At 45.6% G+C, this 19,999-nt stretch overlaps 1 protein-coding gene across 1 annotated transcript; it reads right to left on the bottom strand.

Moving 5' to 3' along the window:
* Positions 1–1,741: 1,741 nt before the first annotated feature.
* LOC132382770 (small integral membrane protein 45) lies at positions 1,742–18,040 on the bottom strand. Its single transcript, XM_059953226.1, has 2 exons — positions 17,925–18,040; positions 1,742–1,950 (listed from the first exon to the last, which is right to left on the bottom strand). Exon 2 carries the CDS (start codon positions 1,946–1,948, stop codon positions 1,742–1,744), a length of 207 nt encoding a protein of 68 aa, XP_059809209.1. The 5' UTR covers positions 1,949–1,950; positions 17,925–18,040.
* Positions 18,041–19,999: the final 1,959 nt, after the last annotated feature.

The raw sequence follows: 19,999 nt of genomic DNA, 5'->3' as shown, positions 1-19,999 counted from the left end.
TTTACTTTCTAGGGATTGAGAAGCTTATTGCCAGCCTCAGCTTTCTCACCCGGCAGTGTGACCCTTCCCAAACAGTCAGCGTCGTTTATGTCAAAGTTAAAAGGATCTCATTGGAGCCTATCAAATGTTGAAAGGCCTAGTGAGAGTGGATGCAGAGAGGATGCTTCCTATAGCGGTGAAGTCTAGGACCTCAGAATGGTGGGACATCAATATAGAACAGAGGAATTTCTTTAGCCAGAGGATGATGAATCTGTGGAATTCATTGCCACAGCTGGCTTTGAAAGCTGGGTCATTGAGTGTATTTAAACTGGAGGTTGATAGATGTTTGAAAAGTTACGGGGAGAAAGCAGGAGAATGGGGCTGAGAGTGAAACGGATAAGCCATGATCAAATGGCGGAGCAGACTCGATGGGTCAAATGACCAAATTCTGCTCAAACGTCTTATGGTCGTAAACTTCTAACCAATATTCTTTGCCCAACTTTCTGTTGAGCGAATGAGAACCAATCTTCAGTCTTGATGTAAATTGCAAGCAATAAGTTTAAAAAGACAGCTTTATAAACAAACGGCACTGTCTGTAGAGCACAGAAAACTGGTCCACAGCAGGTGACTGGCTACTCAAGAGTTATGATCTACAAAATGAAGTGACCATGAGACATTCCGGTCTGCACCAGCTAAATATAAGCCAATGGGGTTATGTTAAATGGTCTACATTAAACCAGACAACTACAGCTAATTTTTTTTTTTTGCATCGCTGTGATAGGATGAGGAAGGTTCCAGACTGGGATTATGTTGTCACTTAGCACATCAAGCATGGTCGCAGTAGGATCAATAGATAGTTAGGATATTTGTGTACTCAGAGAGTCTGCCCTCATAGCAGTAATTGCAGGTGACTAGGATCTCTGTCCCCAGAAGCTTTTAGACTATCTACGTGAATTACTTCGTCCCAGCAAAGGTATCTGAGAACCATCACATGCAAAAACTGTCAACTAGTAGCAAAACAGTATAAATATTAGAAAGTATTGGGGATTGTTAGGAATGACAGAAGGACAAGGTGACAGAAAGAAGAATGGGAATTCATTCCTCAACCTTTGGTTTCTGCATTGGTATGTTCTTTTAGTTTGTAACAATTGGACCTGTGCTTGGAAATCCTTTGCAGTTTATAAATCTTTTGGAATTCAGAAATTCTTGATTAAATCAGAAATCCTCTGCAAGTTTTAAATGTGTGTAAATAGCTATTTGTCTAAATTTAAACGAGTATCATTAAAAATGAAATGAACTGTGTTTAAACTTTGTTAGCTGGAGGTATCTCTTCCTTGGTAGAGAGGGGGACCTACCACACAACCAGTGGGTATTGGCAACTAGACCTCACCACAGAGACTAGGCAGGGAAGTCAGCTCGTCCTTGGAGAGTAGGTGAATACAGTATAAACTCCCTATAGTGAGGGTCTCCATAGGTATCTATATCAGAGGCTTAAACTCTCTTTTTGAGTTTAGGGCTTTTTTCTACATTGCTGTAATGGCAATTATGGCAATCATACCATTCACCTGCATTTCAACATTAAGGTCAATTTTAGATCCCAAATTAAAAATGAATTGTAACCTCCACAGGATGACGAGAAGGACAATTGAAAGAATTTGGTTATGATTAACAGGTCTAGGGGTTGCTTTACCCATGAAGTGCACTGCCAGTGGAGAACGCGGTGATTATCTGTTGGGCGGACGTGGCGGTCTCACTGGGAGGCTCAGACTTCAGGCGGCCTGAAGCCCAAGTTGTCTCGGATCATCAAGGTCTTCCGAACTTCCCTCTCCGTGATGGGCCGCTGGGTCCGCCACTTGTGGGCTTCCTGGAGGCCCGGCTCGAAGTAGTAAATGCAGGCGCCAAACCCCACCAGGATCAGGATGGAAATCATCAAGTAGACAGGAACGAACCAGTCCAGGAAGTGAGGCATGTCTGAAAGGAAGAGGACAGAGAACATCTATCTCTGTTTGTTGTATAATAGAACAGAGAGCATGGAACAGTACAGGGAGAGGCCCTTCAGTCCACAATATCAATACTGTACTGACCATGATGCCAAATTAAATTAATCTCTTGTGCCTGCACATGACCCACAGTATATCCCTGTATTCTGGGTGCATGGTAGTGTAGTGGTTATTGTGAGGCAATTACAGCTCGGTCGTCAGAGTTGGGAGTTAAATTAAATATCTTGCACGTTTGTTCTCTTGCGTGCAGTAGATGTCTTGTACTGTGTAAGTCTGTTGGCACTGTGTACCTCCAGAGGAACATGGTTTTGTTCAGCTCTACTTAAACTTGAACATGAACTTGAATTCCAGTGCTGTCTGTAAGGAGTTTGTACGTTCTCCCTATGACCATGTGGGTTTCCTCCGGGTGCTTCAGTTTCAAAAGACAAGGTTAGTAGGTTAAATTGTCACTGTAACTTGTCCTGCAGTTAAGCTAGTGTTAAGTAGGTGGGCCGCTGGGCAGCACATTGAGCCGGAAGGGCCTATTCCCCACTGTATCTCTACATTAAAAATAAATACTCCCTGCATATTCATGTACCTACCGAAAAATCTCTTGAATTCCTCTGTTTCCATCACTGCTCTTGGCACCTGCCACTCTCTGTGTCAATAAAAACATGTCCTGCACAAACCCTCAGTAGACTGGTAAGTGTACGTGGGTTTCCAGATGCACTATCAACATGTAAAATGATGGACCTGGTTTGATGGGAATATGTGGAGAACATGTTAAATGGAAAATGGGCTGTTCTGTGAGCTAGCATAGAGATGATGGGTTGAATGGTTTTGTGTGCTGTGAGGTGGGGGGGGGGAATGAAAATATAAGTGTGCCAATTAGCCATTGTCCATCCCTTGCTCTTCCAATTTCTAGCTTGCCTGAGAGTCGCCAGAAGGTTCAAAAGGCAAAGCTTTGTGCAGGATTTGTGGCCCTGTGCTCAGCCATCCTCTCCCAGAACCCACTGAATCCAGTTCCACAGGGCAGAATCTCTCATGCCCTCTCCTCAGCACCGACATCAGGGAGGAAGTACAGGAATCGGAAGATGAACTTTATAGGCAGAGCTTCTTACCCTTCGCCATCAGCTTTCTGAGCTCGTGAACACCATCTCACTATTCTTTTGCACTAGGTGTATTTTAATTTTTATTGTAACGTAGAATATTTAATGTCGTATATCGTCCTGCTGCCAGAAGACAGCAAATTTCACGTTGGGTGTCAGCAATACTGAACCTGATTCTGATTTTAGATCCCATACACATCCCTGTAGCAAAGTCGCCTCATCTGCAAACCACTAACTCTTGTTTATCTCCCCGCGGATGCTACCTGACCTGCTGGGGGTTTCTAGAATTTTCTGTCTTCATTCCAGATTTCCAGCATCTGAGGATGTTTAGATTTCCATCTCTGAGCTGGATTGGGTGGAGATCGGCCCTCACCGATCTGAATGTGAATGTCCAGCGATGCCCGCAGAGACAGGCCAGTCTGGACTTGCTTACCAGTGAGTGACTGCTGACGTGAATTGAGGGCAAAATTAGACAGAGGGGAGGGGTGATGGTGGGGTGGGGGGAACATCCCTCAGAACTCCAGCGTCAAAATGAAGAACTGTTCCACCACTCAGCCCCCTCCCCTTCAGCAGTGTGGCAGCAAACTGCTGGACTTGGCTTGTCAGAGTGAAGCTGATTTTGCCAGCTCTCTGCAAACATCAATCTCGTTAACATTAAAGAGTTCTGTCATTCTCCCTCTGCTGCAGTGACCCCAGCGGTAGCAGTTTCCCCAGGCCCACTGCCTCATTTCTCGCAAGTTGCACAACAGTTCCCTCCTTAGGAAATGACCTTTCTCAAATGTCACATGTGGAAATTGTGTTGCAGTCACTCAGTTTCCTTTTGAGGGTTAGATTTGTCATCTTCCAGGAAGGTGAACTAACGAATGTTGACTATTCATCTGCCGTGATTAATTCTACATAGTTGCTTCTATTCTATCAGACTTCTCTGTAATTTACTTGTCATAGCTAGGGGAAGTAGTGGGGACAAGCTCCCAAACTCTTAAACGCTCCCAATGGTGTGCAATTCAAATCGCCTCTGGCAACCAAGTCCGGCCCCTGGCCTTCACATGTGGCTTAGTTACTAAGCCCCGTGGAACCGTTTCTGTTGGCAGGAGGAGGGGCAAAGGTGGGTTACCAGCACATTAAAGACCATAAGATATAAGAGCAGAAGTAGGCCATTGAGTCTGCTCCACCATTTGCTTTGGTCAGCTGTGGTTGGCAGCTCAACTAGGATAAGGAAAACTGATCTTAAACCTCCGCTGGCTAGTGGCTATGCCCGTTTGTGGAGGTGACTTTGGGAGTAAAACCCCGGGGGGGGGGGGGGTGGAGAATCCGGAGCTGGAGTCGCTTGGGCAGTTCGCCATTGAGCTTAACGCTGACTGGCAACTCCTGAGATGCTGCTGGTGCAAAACTGTATTGGTCTCTGCTGTTCATGTATATCACCAATATATAGAAGGCCGCTGAAGCACTGCGTCTGGTGCTCCTGGTGAAGCCTCCTATATATTGGTGAGACCCGACGCAGACTGCCCCTCTCACTATCACTCCTTGCCTGCTCTCCATCACCCTCTGGTGCTCCCCTCCCCCTTTCCTTCTCCCTAGGCCTCCCGTCCCATAATCCTCCCCCTTCTCCAGCTCTGTATCCCTTTTGCCAATCACCTTTCCAGCTCTCGGCTTCATCACTCCCCCTCCTGTCTCCTATCATTTCGGATTTCCCCCTCCTACTTTCAAATCTCTTGCTATCTCTTCTTTCAGTTAGTCCTGATGAAGAGTCTCGGCCCGAAATGTTGACCGTACTACTTCCTAAAGATGCTGCCTTGCCTGCTGTGTTCCACCAGCACTTTGTGTGAGAAACTGCAGAGTTGTTAATGCAGCTCAGTGTCTCAAAGCTCAAAGTAAATTTATTATTACAGTACATAACGTCACCATATACATCCCTATGATTCACTTTCTTGTGGGCATAATAGATTGATAATAAAGTAATAATAGAAACAATGAAAGACCGTGCCAATTTGGATGTTCAACCAGTGTGCTAAAGATAGCAAACTGTACAAGTACAGAAAGACAGAAATAGAAAAAGAAAGAAAGATTTGGTATGTCATCAAAAATTCTCGGAAATTTCTACAGATGTACCATGGAGAGCATTCTATCTGGTTGTATCACTGTCCGATTATGGAGGGGCCTCTTCACAGAATCGGAACAAGTTTCAGAACGTTGCAAACTCAGCCAGCTCCATCATGGGCACTAACCTCCCCAGTATCCAGGACACCTTCAAAACGTGTTGCCTTTAAAGACAGAATCCATCATTAAAGACTCCCATCATGCCCTCTTCTGATTGCTACCATCAAGGAGAAGGTGCAGGGGCCTGAAGACACCATGTTTTAGGCACAGCTTCTTAACGTCTGCCATCAGATTTCTGAAAGGACAATAACTCCTTGTACACTAGCTCACTTTTTTATTTAGTCTTTTTTGCACTACTTATTTAATTAAAATTATAACTTGCAATAAGAATTATATATTATTGTAAATTATATTTTTATTATGTAATTAGAAAGTACTGCTGCTGCAAAAACAGCAACAGCAGTGCGATATGGGGAGCAAGCTATTTCCCACCTTGCTTGTCACCGAAAACACTCAAATTTCTGCAGATGTACTATGAAGACCATTTTGACTGGCTGCATCACCTTATGGTATGGGGAGGGGGGCTGCTACTGCACAGGATTGAAATAAATTGCAGGAAGCTGTAAAATTAGTCAGCTCCAACATGGGTACCAGCCTCAGTAGTATCCAAGACATCTTCAAGGAGAGATCCTGAGGAAGGTGGTGTCTACCATTAAGGACTCCAGCCCCCCACCCCCCGGCTACAAAGGACATGCCCTCTTCTCACTGCTGCCAACAGGAAGGAGGTACAGAAGCCTGAAGGCATGCACTCAGTGATTCAGGTACAGCTTCTGTCCTGACAAAGGGTCTCGGCCTGAAACTTTGACTGCTCGTTTCCATGGATGCTGCCCAACCTGCTGAGTTCCTCCTTCCTTCTTCCTCTCTTCCATCAGATTTCTAAATTGGCACAGAACCCATGAACACTACCTCACATGGTTTTATTTCAGCTTTTCCACTATTTAATTAATTTAACTGTTTGATATACATATTTATACTTTAATTCCATTTTTTCTATAATATCATGTACTGCTGCCACAAATTTCAGGACATATGCTGGTGATATTAAATCTGATTCTGAGACTGCTACAATGAGATCCACTGTATAGTCTGTCAGTGTACAAAGTGAGCATTGATTAATCTCCACGAGGTTCCACTCCAGGTCTGCTCAGCGTGATGATCTCTGGGTAGTATCAAACCAGACAACGTCATGCCCTATAAACTGATACCTGGCTTTAAGTGAGGTTGTTTCAGCAGCCCCACTGTGAATCCCTGTGAGATATCAGTACATGGACTGTGTACAGTGCATCTAGGGGATCACTGGTGTGAGAAAAGGTAAAAATACTATTGTGAGAATGGGATCCTCTCCTGTAACCTGGACTTGACCAAGAATTAAAAATCCTGAACTCTGTACTGGGAGTATTAGTTCCAACACTTAAGACCTTGAGACATAGGAGCAGAATTAGACCATTCAGCCCATCGAGTCTACTACTCCATTCACCATAACTTTGGTTGAATGTGCTCCTCAAGTCTGCAATAAGATCTGCAAACCAAACCAGGTGCTCTGGCACCTCCTTTGCTCTCTTTCGGGACACAGGCAACACTTTCCAAGTTGGCAGTTAGTTGGTCAGTGGTGGCGGGGTGTTGATTGCCTCCCCTGTGAGGGCTCAAAGGCTTTTTCAGATTCTACCGCTTTGCTGTGGGGCTGGAGAGAATTTCTTTCCTGTGAAGACATGAGTGGGCAGGATGGGTTTTGTAGAAATCCACTATTACTAACATATTAACAAATTATTGACCCTTACTAATACTAGTTACAACTTTTTTAAAGAAAGGAGTAAGGACCAGAGGAAGTGGTGGAGATTGTATATAATTAGAATATTTGCACAGGTACACAGATTGGAAATGTTTAGAAGGATATTGACCAAGCTGTTATGATACACACCCAACCGCACCCATTCCGCAATTCCAACGCTCTAATTCTCCAGAGTATGGATAACTGGCATACGCCTTTAATGATTCAGAGCAGCCCTGCTAATTCTCTGCCAAGTTCTGGCATCAGGATTTTGGCTTCTTAAGGACTACCTGAAGGGAGGTTCAGTGTTCAAATTGTAAGCCCAACTTGGGTTATCTCCTACAGTCTTGTTTAGTGCTCAGTTCTTGTGTCAGTGTCGCACCATGTCTCGATCCTAGCCTCGGATACTCCAGCACTTGGGTCCTAGTTATCCTCATCAAGGTCTCTCATCACGCAAACATGGACAAATGGGAATAGCGCAGGAAGGCAACTTGGTCAGCATGGGTGAGATGGGCCGAAGGGCTGTTCTTCATGCACTACAAGTATATGACCCTAAAACATTTTGGTCTAGGATTATATAATTAATTGAGTTTAATTTTCCTGGACTCGGTGAGAGTTAAATTTGCGTGTACAAATCAGGCCACGCTGCCCCTAAGACATTTGGAGTGTGGCGCTTGCTGCAGAGAGCCCTGCCGCTGGTGGTTTGATCTGCAGATATGAGCTTACACAGTACAGACATCAGAAAGACCACAAAGTTTAAATTCACCACAAAACTGAAGCTCATGAGAACTTTGCAAAGCTGACTCACCAAAGGGTTATTGCCAGAGTACCCTGTGCATCGGTTATAATCTGTTACCATCAGCCTTCCCTGATCCTTCTGCCTGCAATTCACAGTGGCCAATTACCTCACCAAGCCACTGGTTTGCTGGGATGTGGGAGGAAAGCAGAGGGAACGTGCAAACTCCACTCAAACAGCACCCGAGTTCAGCCGCATCACGAGCTGCACTGCCGGGTTGCCTGACGGACAATCCCCAACCTGTTAGTCCTCTGGGCCCACTTGTAAGAGTGACAATGTGGGACCCTGCTTTGGGAAATGTTCAGTAAACACCGTTAAATCAGTGGACGTCGTGGTAGCATAACGGTTAGCGCCATGCTATTACGGCTAGGGGCATCAGAGTTGGGAGTTTAATCCCGACATCATCTGTAAAGTGTCTGCACGTCCTCCCCGTGGAACGTGGGTTTTCTAGAATGCTCGGGTTTCCTTGCACAGTCCAAAGACGTCCTGGTTAGTAGGTTAATTGTTCATTGTAAATTGTCCCGTGATTAGGCTAGGAATTAAAATTGGGGTTGATTGGCAGTGCAACTCATTGAGCCAGAAGGGCCCATACCACACTGTATCTCTAAATAAAAAGAGAAATAAAACCACTCGCGTAATTCTTGATTTGAGCTTCACCATCGAGCTCCTCGGAAGGAAATCATCAAATAGGGTTATGGATAGGATAAATGCAAGTAGGGTTTTTCCAGTCTCGCCCAACCTCAATGGAACTAGAGGTCATGGGTTAAGGGTGAAGGGTGAAGTGATTAAGAGGATCTTCATTCAGAGGGTGGTGAGAGCATGGAACAGGTTCTCAGCAGCAGTGATGAGATGGGTTTGATTTTAACATTTAAGAGAGGTTTGGATAAGTACTCGAATGGGAGGAATATGAGGAGCTATGGTCCGCGTGTCGATCGATGCGAATAGGCAGAATAGTTCAACATTGATCAGCTGAACTGAAGGCCCTGATTCTATACTGTAGTGCTGTATGACTATCTGCAAATAACCATGTGAGCAAACCGTAGAATACTACAGCACAGGAACAGGCCTTTTGGCCCTTCTAGGCTGTGCCGAACTATTTTTCTGCCTAGTCCCACTGACCTGCACGTGGGCCATATCCCTCCATACACCTCTCATCCATGTACCTGTCCAAGTTTTTCATATATGTTAAACGTGAGCCTGCATTCACCACTTCATCTGGCAGCTCATTCCACACTCCCACCACTCTCTGTGTGAAGAAGCCCCCCCCCCCCCAATGTTCCCTTTAAACTTTTCCCTTTTCACCCTTAACCCATGTCCTCTGGTTTTTTTTCTCCCCTAGCCTCAGTGGAAAAAGCCTGCTTGCATTCACTCTATCTATACCCATCATAATTTTATATATCTCTATCAAATCTCCCCTCATCCTTCTAAAGTCCTAATCTATTCAACCTTTTTCTGTAACTCAGTTTCTCAAATCCTGGCAACATCCTTGTAAACCTTCTCTGCACTCTTTCAACCTTATTAATATCCTTCCCGTAATTTGGTGACCAAAACTTCACACAATACTCTAAATTCGGCCTCACCTATGTCTTATACAACCTCACCATAACATTCCACCTCTTATACTGAATACTTTGATTTATAAAGGCCAATGTACCAAAAGCTCTCTTTATGACCCTCTCTACGTGTGACGCCACTTTTAGGGAATTTTGTATCTGTATTCCCAGATCCCTCTGTTCTACTGTACTTCTCAGTGTCCTACCATTTACCTTGTATGTTCTACCTTGGTTTGTCCTTCCAAAGTCCAAACATTTAACATAATCCATTCTTCCTGCGTTTTCTCATCAGCACAGCATCTGCTCTGTTCTGATGTAATATTCAAAATTAACAAATTTATTCTCACTGACATGAATGATTCAAAGTACTTAAGTGATCTTGAAATACTTACTGGGCCTCTCTGTTCAAAACCAGCCAAGGACTTGGGACAGGTGATTCTTAACCATCACAGTGACACAGCAACACACACAAAATGCTGGTGGAACACAGCAGGCCAGGCAGAAGCGCTGTCGACATTTTGGGCCGAGACCCTTCGTCAGGACACAGTGACACAGTATCATTTATGTAGATAGTTGGATACTTTGTTGATCCTAAAGGAACTAGCAGTCACAGTAGCATTACAAGTGCACAGATACTGTATACAAATATTAGAAGAGAAGTGAGGAAGATTAAACAATGTTACCTCAAACAGTCTAGGAGGGTGTCATCACTTCTGCTGGCTATAGGTTGACTCATTATAGAGCCTAACTGGTGAAGGTAGGAATGGCCTCATATAGCGCTCTTTGGAGCAGCGCAGTTGTCTTACTCTATTACTGAAAGTGCCCCTCTGTTCAACCAAGGAGGCATGCAGAGGGTGAGAAACATTGTCCAGAATTGCCAGGATTTTCCACAGGGTCCTTTGTTCTACCACAGCCTCCAGTCTGTTCCATTTGACTCCTATAACAGAGCCAGCCTTTTCTAATCAGTTTATTGAGCCTGTTGCCATCACCTGTGTTGGTGACATTGCCCCAGCACACCACCGCATAGACCACAGACTGGTAGAATATGTGAAGGTGAGGTCTGCATACTCCAAAGGACTTCCGTCTCCTCAGAGGCGTGTCTGGCCCTTCTTGTACACAGCCTCTGTATTGGGCTACTTGTAGGTCCTCACCACGTCCACATCTCACCATCAATAGTAACAGGGAGTCTGTCATTCAGATGAAGCCCCAGATACTTGCAGGTTCTCCCACATCTACGCTCTCACCATCAATAGTAACTCAGAGCCTTGCTCAGCCCCCAGGGTTGCTAATAACTGGTCCAGTGAAACATAGTTATAGTTTTCAGAACCCTCAGGTAAAATTTATGGAATTAAAGATATTGTTTAATGGAATGGAACGGTCATAATTAATGTCAGGTCATCTGAGGAGGCCCAGGACCAAGCCAAACCACCTGTGAGTCGGCGGTCATCATGAATAACTGTGTTTGTCAGACAAATCAGAGTCTCCTTTAACATGAGGTGAACAGGGGTCTGTCTGTACTGTGCTGTGTAGTTCTATGCTCTATAACTGGTGGTCATCGTCCGGTAAGGTGTCTGATAGAACATTGAAATGGATCCAGCCTATTGGGACTGGACCCTCCCCCCACCCACCCCCATCATTCCCACCTCCAGTCATGGGGTCTGGATATAGAGTGCCAAGTGGGTTGTCCATCCCAATCACCCCCCAAAGCCCAAGGTGAGGTGAATCCTCAGCTCCCAGGGGGACGTTAGCCTGATTTGGGGACTATGTTCAATTCATATCAGAGACTGGAGCATGTAATCCAGGCCCAGCTGTTTGTGCAAGTACTGCTGAACATTAAAACAGTGCAAAGAGGTTCCTGGGGATGGTGGGTTTACCATGTGAAGAAAGACTGTATTCTCTGGGTTTGGGCAATGAGAGAAGGTCTCATTGAAATGGGCATAATTGTTCAAGGGTTCAACAGATTCAAAGCAGGTGGAAGTTCCCCTGGACAAGGGGCTCCTCTGGCTCAGATCAGAATAGAGGTTCATCTGATGAAGGCTTATAAGGTTGAGAATAGTAGAGAGAGGAGGCAGCCAGTATCTTTTTCTCAGGGTTGAAACGTGTAACACCAGAGGGCATGCATTTAAGATGAGAGGAGGTAAACACAGAGGAGGGGTGTATGTGTGTGATGATTTTTTTTTACACAGAGAGAGTGGTGCCAGCCTGGAATGTGCTGCCAGGGGTGGTGGTGGAGGCAAATTTGACAGAGGCATTCAAGATGGGCAAACATTATGCAGGAATGATATGGACAATATGTAGGCAGGAGGGATTAATTGGGCATTTGATTACTAGTTTTATTAGTTTGGCACAGCATTGTGGGCTGAAGGGCCCGTTCCTGTGCTGTACTGCTCTATATTCAAACCGGAGAGGCCATTTCGGAATGCGATGAGGAGAAATGTCATCACACAGAGTGTGATGGACCTTTGGAATTCTCTTTCCAGTGGGATTATGGAGGCTCCGCCAGAGACGGGTGCCTTTCTGGATATTATGGGAATCATGGACTTGGAAAACGGGAAGGAAGGCCACACTGAGGTGGAAGATCAGCCGTGACCATCGGGAAAGGCGGATCGTATCAGAAGGATCACCGGGCCTCCTGCCCCAGATTTCTGGGCATGATGCTACAGTGAGGCTTGGATGGAAACAAATGGTCACAGGGACAGCTACAAAGAGGACTGCTGCTTCTATATTCATTTAAGTTTATGTGAACACAAGTTTTTCATGTCTGCTGCTGCTGCAAATAGCTCGTTTTCAGGCCATACTTTCCGTGGGTATGTATGCCCATGACAATAAACTTGGATTTGAACTTCCTCAGTGTTCTCACCAACATTTGCCTACAACAAATGCCACTCTTAAAGACAGGATGATCTTGTCTTTATCACATTGCCCTGGGTGGACCTTGCCTTGGGTAAATCCATGACCTTGATTCCTGTAAATGGAAGCCAACTACGATAATGAGCACTCTCTCAGGTTGGAGGAACGACATCTCATTTTCTGTCTGGGTAGCCTCCAACCCGACGGCATGACTTTGATTTCTCTAGCTTCCTGTAATTTCTCTCCTTTTCCACTCCCAGCCTCTCGTCTTCCATTATCCATTCTAGTTACCGTCTTGCTCCTTCTTGTCTCCTCACCTGCCCATTACCTCTCTCTGGTTCCCCTCCTCCTTCCCTTCCTTCCATGTTCCACTGTCCTCTCATCAGTTTCCTCCTTCAGCCCTTTAACTTTTCCACCCATCCCCTCCATCTTCTCAGCTCATCTCCCCTCCCCCCACCCACCTTCCCTTTAACCTGGTTTCACCTCTCACCTGCCAGTTTGTATTCCTTCCCCTCCCCTCCACCCAATTCTGACCTTTCCCCACCCCCCTTCCCATCCTTTCCAATCCCGATGAAGGGTCTTGGCCAGAAACATTGACTGTTTATTCCCCTCCATAGATGCTGCCTGACTTGCTGAATTACTCCAGCCTTGTGTTTACATTGCCCTGGATTTCCTGCACATGCAGAATCTCCTGTCTCTGTGGGCTTAAAAATACTTTGGGTTTTCAGTGACAATGAAAGGTGCTTTAGAAATGCAAATATTTTAGTTGGTCTACCATGTTGCAGGGGAACATTCCTCTGGCCTGAGGATCATGGAAGAGCGTTGTTCAATCTGAGAGAGACACCTTCGTCAAGGGTTCTCCTACAATTCACCGACCGCAAGGACAACTAAAGTAAAGTTGAACTACTTAGTCACCATTCACTAGACTGCAACTTTCCTGACTTTCCCTGCAGCCTTGCCTGTTATTCCTCATTTCCCTTTTGGAGGCCACAACCACTTCTGCAGGAGCTATGTTCCATATTCCAACCAAACGTAAAGAAAGATTTTTGCCATCATTCTCAATTTTCTTCACTTTATTTTAGACCCGTAACCTCTAACCCTTGAACTATCCACCAAAGGGGAAGATCTCCTGTGATCCCTTGTGTCCAGATATCTCTTCATTTATTATGGCCAGATCTCCCTTCAGTTGTCCACTTCAAGGCATCTCTGATGTAACATACCCTTTCATGTCAGGATGTATTCCCCATTAGTGGGTGGTTAGTTGGTCATTGTAAATTATCCTGTGATTAGGCTGTGACTAAATTGGGGGACTGCTGGTTGGGCTGGAAGAGCCTGTTCTGTGCTGTATCTTAATAAATACTCTTTAATAACTTCACACTCTTCCCATTATATGCAACCGGAATTGAACACAATAGGATTGAAAGAGTGCAGAGAAATTTTACAAGGATGTAGCCGAGACTTTAGGGCTTGCGATATAGAGAAAGGTTAAACAGGTTAGGACTTTGTACCCTCCAGTGTAGGAGAATGAGGGGAGATTTGATAGAGGTATACAAAATGATGAGGGCAAAAATAGGGTAAACTGGCTTTTTCCACTGAGGCTGGGCGAAGCTAGAACTAGAGGTCATAGGTTAAGGATGAAAGGTGAGGGGGATCTTCTTCACTCAGAGGGTAGTGCAACTGTGGATGGAGCTGCCAGCACAAGTGGTCAATGTGGGTTCGATTGCAACATTTAAGAGAAGTTTGGATAAGTGCACGCATGAGAGGGCTATGGTCCTGATGCAGGTAGATGGGTCTAGGTAGGATGAGATGGGCTGAAGGGCCTGTTTCTCTGTTGTAGTACTCTCTGAGTCTGACTCCTGATGATGCTCTTGTGCCATCTACCTGATGGCAGCAGTAAGAAAAGAGCGTGGTCTGGGTGGCGAGGATCTCTGATGATGGATGCTGCTTTCCTATGACAACATTTCATGTAGACGTGCATAGTGGCTGGGAGGGCTTTACCTGTGATGTACTGGGCCGAATCCACTACCTTTTGTAGGATTTTCCATTCAAAGGCGTTGGCATTTCCAAACCAGGCTGTGATGTAGCCAATCAATATACTCTCCGCCTGCATATCTATAGAAGTTTGTCCAAGTTTTTGACGTCATGTTATGTTATAAGATTAATGGCAACTCCTTTGCTTGCATCTTCGGAAATAGCTCTAATTTCCATCTTTAATATCTCTTTTATTCCCTTTCAGGGTTGTTTTGAAGACCCTGACCTGGAGTTATGCGCTGACTATGGTTCTTTGTGGGAATGGGATCTGCTCTTGGGGTTTCGTAACTGGCCAAGGGCTTAGCCTGAGAGCTCTGCCCGTCTTTGGAGGACTGAGTTTCTGTGGCTCTGGAAGATGGGGTAATCGGAAATCGGCGTCCGAGCAGAAGACTGGTGTGTCGTGGGAGATGGAAGGTCTAAGGCTATGTACCCAGAGACCCGAGATCTTTGGGCACAGAGGTTGGAAAAAGCGATGCAACAGACTTTTAACATTGTAAACTAGCGTTATGTCTCCCCACTCGCTGTGAGACGGACACACCTCTTTCTCCACTATTAGGGAAAGAGAGAGCCTGTGGTATGTTGAATGCCGGGTGAATGAGTAGTCTTTGGGGTGACTACAAGTCTGTGTCTTTCCTGTTGCCTTGCTCACATTTGAGTGCTCAGCGGCGGGTGTCAGTGCTTTTTTTTGCCAGCGGGAGGAAGGGAGAATTGTTGCTTGCTACTGCTTACACACGGGAGGGAGGGGAGCTGGGGGGGACTTTGGGGTTCTAACCCAAAGTGTTATTCATTCATTCTTTGGGGACACTCCTCTGTTTTCCTGGATGGTTGTGAAGAAAAAGCATTTCAGGATGTGTAATGTATACATTTCTCTGACATTAAATGAGGCTTTTGAAACCTTTTTGAGTTTCAGCATGACTTCCCTAATTTTATACTCCATGCCCAATATTGTGCCTGTCCCATTCACCACTTTCGCAGCCTGGACTATCAATTTTAATGCTTGCTGAGGCCCTTTGTGGCTAGTGGCCATGGGGCAACCATGGAGAATGCTGAAGCAATAAGCCATTGTTTGCAAGTGTGGATGGACAGGTGGTAACAGTGTTAGAGAAGCCTGCTGGCCCATGTTCTCAGGGTCTCTTTTCCAAGTGGAGATTTGTCGCATCTGTACCCACCTCCATCAGATTGCTAGATCAGGGTGAAGACGAAATGTTTCCATGAAGGAAGCCAGCCAATTCATCCACACCAAACGGGGAAGGTGATAGGCAGCTTTTAAAGCAGTGGCTTCCAAACTCTCTTTCATCGAATGGTTCGCCCACACTACCCGATAATATCTAGCTGGCTATAAATCTGATTGTAGGTGCATTCAGACCCTGAAAGAAAATGACATTCCCTGCATACTTCTCCATCACACATCCCTGCGAAGGTGGGACAGCTTGCTTTTCAGCCCAGCTCGTGTTCACTCTGCCTTGTCTGAGCAGGGTCAAGCTGCAAGTAAGGTTAATTTTGGCAAAGCACAGCACACACAATGCTGGAGGAACTCAGCAGGCCAGGCAGCATCTATGGGAAAGGGTAAACAGTTGACGTTTCGGGCCAAGACCATTCATTAGGACAACTTTGGCAACTTTTTTTAAAACATCCCATGACTAACTGAAGCAGTGATTCCACCCCCCCCCCACCCCAGTTTTCTTTAAAGAGCCATCTGTTTGTCTTCCAATCTTCATTGTATTCAGGCTATTCCACCCGGTGAGTTTATCTTCAGGGGGTGACTTCCTTCAAAAAGAATTCTAAGTGTCAAAGGAGTTTACTGTCATATGCACATGTATGTACAGGTGCGTTCAGTGGATTGAGGACCAGACTTCTGCACTGAAGCACGGCATCTGGTATTCTGAAAGGCAGCCACAAGGAGTACCCTCACCTGTCAGTCAGATAGAATAACCTGAGAAGATCACAGAAGGAACCCTGCGCTATCAACAACACTTTTACTGCCAAGATGTGACTCCCCACAGAGAAATGAACAATAGTTATCATTCACAATCAAAGTTGAGTTCATGGTCAGAGGCAGAGGTACATGTACTCAGAGGCCACTTTATTAGGTACACCGGCTCGTTAATGCAGGTATCTAATAAGCCAATCGTGTGGCAGCAACTCGATGCACAAAAACATGCTGATGTGGTCAAGAGGCCCAGTTGTTCAGACCAAACACCAGAATGGGGAAGAAATGTGATCTAAGTGACTTTGACCGTGGAATGATTGCTGGTGCCAGACGGGGTGGTTTGAGTATCTCAGAAACTGCTGATCTCCTGGGAATTTATTTATTTAGTGATACAGTGCAGAACAGGCTCTACCAACCTGCCCCAGCAACCCCACAACCCCGATTAACCCTAACCTTATCACCGGACAACTTAATTGGTCATTGTATTCTATCCAGTAAGAACGTGGACTGTGGGACAAAACCAGAGCACCAGGGAAAACCCCACAGATTCCACAGTGAGGACGTACAGAGACTCCTTACAGAATGGCACCAGAACTGAACTCTGGAACACCCTAAGCTGTAACAGCATCGCACTGATGCCACACCGCCACGGAACCCGACATTTTTCACGCGCAACAGCCTCTAGGTCTTACAGAGGATGGCGAAAATGCCTTGTTAATGGGAGAGGTCAGAGGAGAATGGCTGGAGTGCTTCAATCTGACAGGAAGGTGGAGGTAACTCAAATAACCACAGGTTACATCGGTGCTGTGCAGAAGTGCATCTCTGAACGCACAACACTTCGAACCTTGATGTTGATGGACTGGAGCGGCAGAAGCCCACAAACGTACACCCAGTGCCCATTTTATTAGGTAAAAGAGGTACCAATTAAAGTGGCCAATGTGTGTATGTGCACAGGTGCAAGGAAAAACTTACTTGCATCACTGACACAGAGCATGAGATAAACAGCATTCACCAGAAAAACATTAATTATATACAAATTTTTACAAGATGATTTATCACACACCCCTGTATTCCTCTGATTTGAGAATGCTGCTCGGAGGGCAGTTAAACTCGATCATATTAGTTAGCTTGCAGTTACAAGACAGCCAGATTCGGTAAAGAATTCTATTCTATATAATATTCTATTATATATATAATAGAATGCCATTCTATTAGCAAATATCAACAGTATTTCTGAATCCACAGCACAGGACTCTGTACTGACCAGGAAGCTCACTCGACCAGACCCCTGTTCACTCCATTTGTGGACCAACTGATTTTAAGGACTTAGCTAAAACCCCTCTTACTAGTTTATTCCCAAACTATCAAAGTTTCTTCATTAAATCAAACACATTTCTCTGTTTGAACATTATAGGTATCAGCACAGAAGTCCAGTAACTCGGTAAAATAGCATAACTCCGTGATAAAGTAAGGGGTGTTCATTCTAAAGTGAGTCATTATCACTCTGTTCCCCCCCCCCCCCACACCCCTAAAGCAGATGCTCTGGTCACCATGCTGTTTGTAGGAGTTTTATACGCACAGTAGTTTCCTATGCTAACACAGTGGCTCTGCGTCAACTGTATTTTTGTTGCTGTAAAGTGTTTCCTCTGAGAGATTTCAAGTTCAAGTTTAATTGTTATTCATCCACACACACACACACACACACACACACACACGACTACAGCCAAACAAATACAAATTTTCCATTCTTGGAATTAACGCATTCTTCTCACCTTTTTGGACTCTTCCCTACGTTACTGATGGGAACACACATGCACTTAAGTGTGTGCAGGGCCAGGCTCCCAGTGATCAGCAGGGTTGGTCTATGTTTGGCCTTGTCGTCGCTCACCCAGTATGGGGCTGGACAGCACTTCCATGGGGTCTGTGCTCCGGCAGCTGAACTGCCTGCCGGGAGCAAGCAATCGTGACAGGACAGCACAGAATGCATGCACTACAAGGAACCGGACTTACTCTTTGTGGAGCCCACGGGGTTCGAGGGAGGGAGGTCGCACAAGGATGGCCACTTCCTGTGTCCTCTTCAAGGTCCCATTTTTCAGTTGCGCTCTGATGGTGATCAGCTGAAGGGGTCTGTTCTTTCCTCTCTGTGACCTGCTAGCAACTTCTCTCTTGCTTTCTCTCTCTCTCCCCCACCCCCCCTGTCTTGTGCTCGCTCTCTCTCCCTCCCTCTCTTTCCAAAGCCTGTGCCGGGTTCTCTATATTCCTTCCCTATCTCTCTGTTTCTCTCTGTCCTTTTCCAACACACCGCCAATCTGGCAGCCCTCCAGCCTGAGAAATCCCTCCCTGAATACTTGTCAGCCAATCTGCGCCTTTTCTTTTTTGGCAGGACGATTTTTTTTAAAAATCCATCTGTTGCCATGGTAACCGGCCTGCTGAGCTGTTCCATGTGGTACTGAGGAGAGAGAGAGAGAGAGAGAGAGAGAGAGAGAGAGATGAAGCATCACATCAGACAGTGACCTATGAACTCCCAGAGGCACAGTACACAGAAACAATTCTATCTTCTGCCAAACTTCACATCATTTCTGGCAAGGTCTCTTATTTACATACAGTCAGCAGTCGATTACGTTTGGCAGAGACAGGTTGAGGCCTACAGATTAAAAATTCGTAAGCAGCCTAGTGTCAAGATCACAGCAATGATACGCTGTCACATCAGCAGTGGGCCCAGGTGACGGGGGTCTCCACCACTTCCAGTGGTCATGTTTGTCTAGTACTGCAGAATGCCCGCAGCATTATGCCCCAGAATTCGATGCCAAACCCCCAAAGAGGATGTCTGGGTGGATGAGCAGAGAGAAGACAATGGAAGTAAGTTATTCTTCCCCCCCGCTCTTCCGCCACCTGACATTCCCTGATTAATCTACCTCAGTATTGCTTCCCCGCAGTTGGAACTGGATCTGGGAAATGGTTTATTATTGTTACATGTACCGAGATACAGTGAAAAGCTTTTCTTTGCTTCCTATCCAGTCAGATTCTACACATAAGTAAACCAAGACAGTAAAAACAGAATGCAGCAGATGGTGTAACTGCAATACGAGTAGGCAAATAAGATGCAAAAGGACCACCACAAGGTAGATTGGGAGATGGAGAGTTCACCTTTCAGCATACGGATCTGGCCTTGTCAGCGCCTTAGAGACGACTGTCTCTACACTTGGACTGACTTCTCTTGCAATAAACACTAACACCCCTTTTTCCTTCTTGACTGCTTGCTGGACCTGGATGTTAACTTCCAAGTGATTTGCGTGCAAGGACACCCATGTCTCTGTGAACATCAAACATGAGGAAATCTGCAGATGCTGGAAATTCAAGCAACACACACAAAATGCTGGTGGAACGCAGCAGGTCTGGCAGCATCTATAGGAAGAAACACTGTCAAGGTTTCGGGCCGAGACCCCGACGAAGTTCCCCTTAAAACTTCTTCCTATAGATGCTGTCTGGCCTGCTGCGTTCCACCAGCATTTTGTGTGTGTGTGTGTCTGTGAACGTCAACACTTTCTAATCTCACTCCCTTTAAAAAAAAGTCATAGAGTCACAGAAAAGTACAGCAGAGCAATGAGACCTTTGGCCCATCTAATCCATGCTGAAACCATTTAAACTGCCTGCTCCCATCAACCTGCACCAGGACCAAAGGCCTTCACATCTCTACTATCCACGTACCTATCCAAACTCCTCCTAAGCATTGAAGTCGAGCTCGCATGCACCACTTATGCTGGCAGCTCAGTCCACACTCTCACGACCCTCTGAGTGAATAGAATTCGCCTCCTGTTCCCCTTAAAATTTTCACCTTTCACCCTCA

Source organism: Hypanus sabinus, chromosome 29 (genome assembly GCF_030144855.1).
Source record: "Hypanus sabinus isolate sHypSab1 chromosome 29, sHypSab1.hap1, whole genome shotgun sequence".
NCBI lineage: Eukaryota > Metazoa > Chordata > Chondrichthyes > Myliobatiformes > Dasyatidae > Hypanus > Hypanus sabinus.
Note: the sequence above shows the minus strand (reverse complement) of the source record. Positions and strands in the feature narration are given on the sequence as shown.

What these genes read in the sequence shown, in the direction of transcription:
- LOC132382770 (XM_059953226.1), bottom strand. Translation starts at nt 1,948, where the DNA reads ATGCCTCACTTCCTGGACTGGTTCGTTCCTGTCTACTTGATGATTTCC.